Source organism: Hipposideros armiger, unplaced genomic scaffold, assembly GCF_001890085.2.
Source record: "Hipposideros armiger isolate ML-2016 unplaced genomic scaffold, ASM189008v1 scaffold_64, whole genome shotgun sequence".
Lineage (NCBI taxonomy): Eukaryota > Metazoa > Chordata > Mammalia > Chiroptera > Hipposideridae > Hipposideros > Hipposideros armiger.
Genome location: NW_017731414.1, coordinates 2,791,581 through 2,800,763, shown reverse-complemented (window position 1 = coordinate 2,800,763; position 9,183 = coordinate 2,791,581). Strand labels below are relative to the sequence as shown.

General features: G+C 41.9%; 1 protein-coding gene across 1 annotated transcript in view; it reads right to left on the bottom strand.

The window, feature by feature from the left end:
• LPL (lipoprotein lipase) overlaps positions 1-9,183 on the bottom strand; it is a 30,742-nt gene that overhangs the window by 13,281 nt on the left and 8,278 nt on the right. Inside the window, exons 3-7 of the mRNA XM_019642033.1 lie at positions 6,610-6,789; positions 5,335-5,446; positions 4,380-4,613; positions 2,532-2,774; positions 396-516 (exon numbers count right to left, since the gene is read on the bottom strand). Of these exons, the coding sequence (XP_019497578.1) occupies positions 396-516; positions 2,532-2,774; positions 4,380-4,613; positions 5,335-5,446; positions 6,610-6,789 (890 nt within the window). The remainder of the gene's footprint in view (positions 1-395; positions 517-2,531; positions 2,775-4,379; positions 4,614-5,334; positions 5,447-6,609; positions 6,790-9,183) is intronic.

The following is a 9,183-nucleotide window of genomic DNA, read 5'->3' as shown; positions in this document are numbered from 1 at the left end:
GTACTGGTATGGGTACTTTGTAAAAATCACAGTGTACATAGAATTCTCTATTCTTTCTTTGTTCACTTCATATTTTACCTTCTACTTCTTGCCATGCTTTACCTAGCTTTGCATAACTACAGTTTTTACAGGTTAGAATGATTTTATTGATTTGTTAAACCCACAATTCACTTAACCATGGCCTCAATGCTGGACACTTCCTTTGTTTCTAACTTATGCTACTATATGTCCCAATGTAATGATCTCTTTTGCCAAATAGCATTTTTTTTTAATTCTGTTACATAGTTCTTTTCTAAGCATCCTACTCCTCTTCTGTCCCTCAGGCCAATGGTTATGGCAGGTCGCAGTGCCATCACAAACCCACAGGCTGCAGGTCATGTCACGTGGCTACTCACAGGGTGAAAGGGATGTTCTCACTCTCGGCCACAGTGCCATACAGAGAGATCTCGAAGGCCTGGTTGGTCTGGGTATCACTCTCAGGCCCAGCAAAATGTACCTTTACTTGGTAATGGAAGACTGCAAGGAAAAAATCAGAACAAGTACTGATCAGTCTTTATGGAAACACCACAGCCCCGCAAAGCAGGCAATTCAGAACCACAGACCATATCTCACTAGTGATCAAGCAGGAAGCGCACACACACACGACTATCAGCGTGGCTTAAAAAGATTTCTTCCTGTCAGTACAGTGTTCGCTACTAGAAAATTCAGATCTCGAATTCTATTCCCTTTCAGAAAAATGTGGTTGAAGGGGATAGGAAGAATCTGGATGTATCTGAATTGCCAGTCTTAGAAAAAACAGCCATCTTTGCAAAACAAGCCCAAAGGGAGTACAAGGAAGGAAATAATAAAGACCAGAGCAGAAAAAACAGTCATCTTTGATGAGGTACTAGGCAGATCAAATCAAGAGGCCAAAAAAATCCCATGATGCTTTCTTTATGGACTCCACCCTTTCCTTGGCCATGTTGTCCCTTAGCATCTGTACCCAGTATATTTGGCATTTGTTACCGTGTCACTGTTTGTGATTGCGTTTCTTCATGTTTCATGGGTACATCTGACCTCCCTACCCTGTATGTAAGCTCCTTCAGGTCAGAGGATCCTGGGTTCATGATCATCCTCTGTTCCCCCACCGTCTAGCACAGAGTAGGTGTATAGCAGGCTCATGATAAAACTTGTTTCATTGAATCACCAGTGAGGCCGTCAAGACTGACAGTTCCTAAACTTCTGTATCAGAGACAGCTCCTGGAACCAGGTACTTGAACTTAAACATCTCCTCCCTGCTCTCCCATCTCTACAAAAAAAAACCTGAGTAGATGGGATGGGGGAGAAGATAAGGGGGTAGGAAAGGCAGCAAGCTTAAGACACAGTTACTAAAGGGTGAAGAGAAACAGAGTTTGGAGTTAAATGGAACCCTTGCAGGCATCCCCACAGACCAGAGCAGGAGGAATCAGGACTGCCGGAGTGCCCCAGGGGTAGCGCTGAGTGACACTGCACAGAATGCCTGGGGATGAGCGAGACCTGTCTGCGTCTTCAGACGATTACGGTCTCCTCTATACCTCACACATGTTTCCGCAACCTGAAGAGTCAGGGAAACTAAGGGTTTCCCCATTGATTAAAAGGTTTACTGGAATTACAGGTGCTCCAAATCTCTGGGCCACCAAATGCACCTCTACAGATTCTCACAAACCACCTTACAAATGGGCGCCTCTATCAGATACGTTTTCCTTGGGGAACACTTCTTTAATAGCATCCCTTCCCTCGGACTCCCATCTGGACTCTACATAAGCCAGCCTTTCTGATGTGAGTCCCTCTCGCCCGGTTTATCTGATTATCTCTAAACAAGCTGCCACATTTGAAATTCAACTGTGAACAAATTCATGGTGAAATGGAAATATCTTAGGAGGTTTGGTACATGCTCTTCTTCCAGGAAAAGTTGCATTTTAAAATACAGGTGGTTCTTGCCTTCACTTAAAGCAAACTTTAGGGGTTGGCAAACTTTTTCTGGAAAGCGCAAGATCGTACATATTTTAGGCTTTGTGGGACATACAGTCTCTGTCCCAGCTCCTCAACTCTGCTGCGGTGGCAGGAAAGCAACCTTAGTCAGTACAGAAAGGAATGCAGGTGACTTTATTCTAATAAAACTTTATTTCCAAAAGCAGGTGGTGCGCTGGATGTGGTCCATGGGCCGTAGTTTGCTGACCCTGGATGTGGTTTCAAATTAGCTCTGAGCCCAGTGTTAATGGGCTGGCCCATGCCAGTGGTCACAGTTACAGAGGAGGGTGGCCCGCAGAGAGGCTGCATAGGGCAGTTAGTGCTGGTTGTGTACTGGGCCTTTCTGGCAACAGGAATTCGGAGCTTCAATAAAGTGGATCAGTGCAACTCCCTCTCTACCAACAAACACAAATAAGTGCTCACGATTCAGTAACATTGCATTATCTCTGTTGCAATAGACAGAATCAGGACATGTGATGCAATGAATATGGCAAAACATTGGGTCAAACTGATTGACCTGTTTACAGTAGTCTCCAGCTTACCTTTGTAGGGCATCTGAGAACGGGTCTTCAGGTACATTTTGCTACTTCTTTTGGCTCTGACCTTATTGATCTCATAGCCCAAGTTGTTGCAACGGTTCTTTCTGCAACTCAGGCAGAGCCCTTTCTCAAAGGCTTCCTTTGAATTGCACCGGTAGGCTTTACTGGGATTTTCTTCATTCAGCAGAGAGTCGATGAAGAGATGAATGGAGCGCTCATGGGAGCACTTCACGAGCTGGTCCACATCTGGGGGAAAAGAGACACAAAGAAAATTTCAACTCTGTGAAAACCCACCATGAGTGTCTCATTTTGCAGGTCTAAAAGAGTTTAGGTGTGGTGTTAGAATAACAGGACCTCAGGATCTAGTCCTTGATTGTATGTCCTATTTAAGGAGGTATTCTTGGAAGCAGCTTCTCACCTACCTCCAAGAATGTTAAAGTTGCAAATTTATAGGGGACTTTTGGCTTTTCTGCTGTCTTATATTTGTGAGTGTGTTTTGGAAGCTATAATAAGAGACATCTAAGGTAGAAGTTGATTTCCCCCAGTTTATCACATCCTTCTTTTATATTGAAAGCATGTAACACTTCCAGATGCTTCTAGAAACATACTTCTAGAAACCATGTCATAAAGGGCATAATTATTAAATGAATAATATTTTAACATGGATACTATGTATAATTCAAAGGTTGTGTCACTACTAATGATATGTATATAAATGAATCATAGAAATAATCACCATTGTCATAAGAGTATATCTATTATAAACTTTTATAATTATTGAAAATAATAACATTATGTGTAAGTTTTATAACATATACAAGTCTTGAGCATATTATGTACAGGTACGTCCCATTGTCCACAAAGTATGCAAAGTTCCTTTAAAGCAAATAATAAATTTAACATAAGCTAGCATGATTATTAAAGTAAATATTAAGCGATTTGAAATTATATTTTGTTAATTTTTTTTTTAATTTTATCAGGGAGTTGGGGAAGGGGAACAGTGTTGGGGAACAGGGGAAGGGGAACAGCCAAGTTGTTGTCCTTCAATCTTAGTTGTAGAGGGAGCAGCTAGCTCAGCTCCCATGTCCAGTCTCCATCCTGGCGGCCACTCAGCTCAAGGTGCCATGTTCAATCTTAGTTGCGGGTGGACATAGCCCACCATCCCATGCAGGAGTTGAACCGGCAACCTTGTTGTTAGGAGCACGTGTTCTCACCAGCTGAGCCATCTTGCCACCTGTTGGCAGCTCAGCAGCAGCTCAGGTGGGCGCAGCTCACTGGCCCACATGGGAATCAAACTGGTGACCCTGTTGCTCAGAGCTCGCGCTCTTAACCAACTGAGTCCCTCGGCTGGCCCCTCTCCTTAAATTTTTTAAATATTTACTGTTAGAGAATGGTGATATTTTTGAAATAATTACTGATAGAGAAGCTGACAAAAGAAATGTGGACTAATGAACATGTCCTTTATTTTCCGTAAAATTCAAAATAACTATTGGCTTTGCAACTGTATTCAAAGTATAAAAACATGTGGCCAGATAACATTTGATGCTGCTATTATCAAAAGCAGTGGTGTTTTCTTGTCTAAGTCTTACCTTTCTTGTCTTTTGTCACTGCAAGTGCAGTACTCAATGTAGTCTAAATCCTAACACATAAAAGGTAAAATGTCTGACTGACTGACCACAGGAAGTACTAACCTCTAAGGTGGACATGCTGAATATGGCAGACTTCTTCAGAAACAAATCTTGGCTCAATGTCTATATTAAAACTACATACTTGTGGAGAATGGGTGGGACATTGGGTCAATAAGAGTTAAGAACACAACTTATGTTTAATTAACTTCTAAATCATATTTACCTCCAAGGCCTTTCTCTGCAATCACACGAATAGCTTCCCCAATGTTACATCCTGGTTGAAAAGTGCCTCCATTAGGATAAATGTCAACATGCCCCACAGGTTTCTGGATTCCAATACTTCGGCCAGGTGACCCTCTGGTGAATGTGTGTAAGACGTCTACAAAATCCGCATCATCAGGAGAAAGGCGGCTGGGAGCTTCTGCATACTCAAAGTTAGGTCCAGCTGGATCTAGGCCTTAATGGGGGCAAAAAGGACCCACAGATTTTAAAATTCCTATTAGTTTTAGTCTCCATCACTATCACCTTAGCATTCCATTGCTCATCATTGGAATATCACTGACAACCACACAGATTTTTATCAATAGTGATTGGCTCTTTAAATTACTGAGAGTCACCAAACAGACGTAAGCTCCTTCTAAAATGGAATTTGAGCCTCTCAAACTAGCCATTAAATAGTCGCTCAGGGTGACTTGATCTCCTTTCGTAAGTTATTTTTTAACCCGGTGAGAGGCCTTTAAACACTGGTAGGTTCTTCCTTTCTCTCGACACATGCCAAACCATCTACTACCACTGGCCCAAATGAATGTCTTCCTTTTTCCAAATGGCCTCTTGTGTTGGTCCTTTTTCATTTTTCCCAGTATTGATATGAAGGGTGATATACATGCAACACACTACCAAAGCCCAGGGCAGACGGAAGAGGGACACCGCTGGGCTCTCTGTGCTTAACTCTGTTCTATTTCCCTCTCCTGCCAGTAGATGGTCGGCCCGTGACAGCAAGGGCCCGTATTCTGTGTCACTCCAGAAAAAAAGCCCTGCCATAAAAATAATCAAGTGGCTGGGCATACACACACACACACACACACACACACACGGATATTTAACAAACATTCTCATTCTCTTTCAGGATGACAGGCACCTCAACTCTTGTGATAAGACAAACGGCAGTGCTTTCTTACCAGTGATTCTATTGACCTTCTTATTGGTCAGGCTTCCTGCAACGCCTGCAGCATGGGCTCCAAGACTGTACCCCAAGAGATGGACATTGTCCACAGGATAGTTAAATTCCTCCTTTGGAAGAGAAAAAGGAAAAAGGGGTTCTTACAGTTCTTTGCAAAAGATCAAAGCTAAACAAAATAAAATGAATATGATTATTGTTTTCAAAATACAGACAATACTAACAATTTATTCTACTTATTTTAATTTTGTGCTACAGATAAGAAAAGCATATACTCTAGTGTTGAGATTTTCTCTTTCTTTAACAACATATGTTCATTAGAAAGTTTTTCAACATATCTGAAATTGAAATGTATGGAAATCTGAATTTGCATACACCTGAAAATAAATGTATATGTATATTTATATAGACATAGATATAGATATATGTAATATGTATAGATACAGACATATGTATACATATAGATACACACACACACACACACACACACAATTTTAACTTTAATGTATTAGTCCCTATTCTAAATACCCTGCATCAATTTATTCTTTAAGGTTAGCCAAGCAATGACTGAAAATCAGAAAATATTACAGGGGAAAGGGACCGCAGACACGTATGGTCCAGCCTCCATATTTAGCAAACGCGAAGCCTGAGGCCCAGGGAGGTGATCTCACTTGCCCATTTTCAGAGAATGGCCTCAGAGAGCACTGTGGGTAAAACTAGCAGCTAAGTCAGAACTCCTGACGCTCAGCCACCTCACATCCTACAGACACTCCCTGCCATTTTCTTCCTAGCTCAACTCCATCGCTTCCCTAACCCTCAACAGAAATATTGATCCTTAATCCATACGAAGAAATGAAAACTATTAATATTTTCATCAAAGAGATTGATATCCTAAGGGGTCAAAGCCAGGATAAAATTTCATGTGCCAGCCAACTGGCAGGGGAAGGGTGGCCTGAACACGACGCCTTCCCTCTGCCCTAAAATAAAAGCTTTTCTGTGTTCTGCCCACTGAGTTCTTGGTCTCAGCAGATCTATTCACTATGAAAATATCAAAGGACAAGGCAGGGTAGAACTTTCCTTGCCTTGGCTTTATAGTGTTATCATTCTTATCATAACGCAGCTTTTGGATAAAAAATAGGCCCATGCTCTTTCTGAAGATTCAAATTGCTCCAGAAAATTCCTATAGCTAAGTGAAAAGGAACAAAGACCACCCGTTTGTCCAGCCCCAGCCAAGAGACCTGTTTTGGACACATAAGGCTCCTTTCCCCAGTCTCACCTCCATCCAGTTGATGAACGTGGCCACATCCTTTCCCACCAGCTTGGTGTACCCGGCAGACACCGGATAATGCTGCTGGGCCCGCCACAGCCAGTCCACCACAATGACGTTGGAGTCGGGTTCCCTCTTGTACAAGGCAGCCACAAGTTTTGGCACCCAACTCTCATACATTCCTGTCACCTAGAGAGGATGATACAAGCTTTCTTAAAATACTCACCCACAACTTGTCACAGATATGTCAGCCCAATACACCTACATTAAATGCAAAACACAAACCCACAAGGAAGCCCATAGGCGCAGACAGAAAAATCAAACCACACAAATGACTGTTTAGAGACCTGTGCCTATCCTTCCTGAGGCAAATTTGAGCACGCCAAAAGAAGCGATGTACTGAGCTCAGGAATAGTAGACTGCGGCTTACCATACTTTCAATTTTAAAAGCACGTTTTATGAATTCAGTAAAATGTCAATAATTTATAGTATTAAAAGGAAAGATCAATCCAAACAAGTTAAAATTTTGCAACAGAGCTACGGGCTATTTTAAAAGAAATTCAGTCTCAATCGTTTCAACTAGGCTAATAAATGTTTCCCAACAGACTTATTTTGGAGGATGTAAATGCAATTTTTTTCTTATAGTCATTTCGATACAACATTTGGTGTGCTAATAAAAAAAATAGTTTTAAACATACCAATCTCCCCTAACAGAAGGTAAGTTAGATGATCAGCTTAGAAAATGATGATCAGCTTTAGCTTAGACTTTTTCGCAATTCTCTCAAATTCTTCTTTATCAGAGTGGAAATTAATGAGGTTTAAGAGTCACATTTTCTAAATTATTAGGTTGATCCTATTTGGAGATAAGCAGACTGCCAATGGTAACTGCTTGCTTCTTGTTAATAAAGGTCCCAAAATTCAGTCAAAAGAACTGTGGGGTCCTCAAATTAACTCTATTTATGTAGACTTTTCATTTATGTTTTCAGAGAGGAAATATTGGACACCTATGCAAAGATGCATGCTTTAAAACAATGGAAACACATTTAAAAACTGAAGATTATAGAATTCTACACCATCCTGCCATGAGCTTGGACAAAGCAACACCCTGATTTAAATCCCCAAGTCTAGCCACTTCTGATATAAGCTGAGAGCAGATCATATCGTGCCTACATGAAGGTCAGTCACCTATGTACTCAACAAAGAAGATTCTGAAATTCATTTTTAAGGCAGTTGGAAGAATATAAAACCTATATTCTTCCAATAGTAAAACATAGGAGTCTTGAATTTCCAAACCAGGGGACTTCATTTGCAACTCTGAGCTTACATGGTGGGCTCTTTCAGATTTATGCTTCCATTTTGTTTCGTCTATCTTCTAGACGAAAACAATCAAAATGTGAGCTCTCACTTCACTCCTGACACTCACAAACTGCAGTTTTTCACCACATTGCTGTGCTCTGTGGTAGGAAAAAGCAGGCCTGAGAATCAGGAGATCTTGGCTCCAGTCTTGGCTCTTCCACTAACTACTTCTGTGAACATAGGCACTCCTTTAACCTTAACTAGCCACCTACAGAACACGGGGACCAGATCAGGGGATCTCAGAGCTACCCTCCACCTCGTAAATGTCTTCACATGATCATTTTGGTTCCCAATCTACTTGCAGTGATCAGATGCCAGCTCTATGGCTATTTCAAGTATGAAGAGACAACAAAGAAGAAAAGGTACAAAAGTGATGTTAGCCAATTAGGAACTTAATTAAATCTTCTTTGAACATGTCTCAGCGAGGCTACTTCAAATGTGGGTGCAGGCTGGGCCTTTGAGGGAACCAGGTAGAATGCCCACTTCGCTGAAATTGGTCCTGCCCCCCTTCTCCTCTATTCGAGGTTGGGGGCTGGCCACCATGTGCAGCTGCCTCTCAAGAGAGGATGATTTCTTCAGAAAGCAATGTTAAGCCCTCCTCCTTTCAGCCAGGGGTGAGGACCTCCTACAACACAATGACAACCCTGGGCTTAAAGCACGGGTCTGTGCAACCCAAGCAGGTGGCAGAGTTCCAGCACAGCTGTGTCTGCACTGCCTTCTGGGATGTGCCTTATGCACACTGCACGCTAATCATTCTTTTGGGTTGTGTCCTATGCACACTGCACACTAAGCATTCTTTTGGGTTGCTCGTGACAAAGCAGAACCTCCTCTCTTCCCTTAGTCCTCAGCCCTTGCATCATTCAGTTTACTTCAGATAAGGCAAGAAAATCTTGCTTGCGCTAAGGCCCTATTAGCAGTTTTTCTGCACTAGCAGGGTTTCCAAGTGAGGCAACCTATCAAAGAGCAAGCAACCCAACTGACTCCTACTGTGACTGCTACTTGTATAAACTGCTAAACAACAAACCAAACCCTTCTTTTTTTAAAATTCAACACATAGTGCTGTAAGTAACCTAACGGGGCGGGGAGTCCAAGTACCCACCTTTTTCAACTCTGAAAAGGTATTATTTTCTAGATACTTTCTTTTTTTTTTTTTTAATTAGGGAATTGGGGGATAGGAACAGCGCTGGCGAATTGGGGGAAGGGGAACAGACAAGTTGCTGTCCTTTT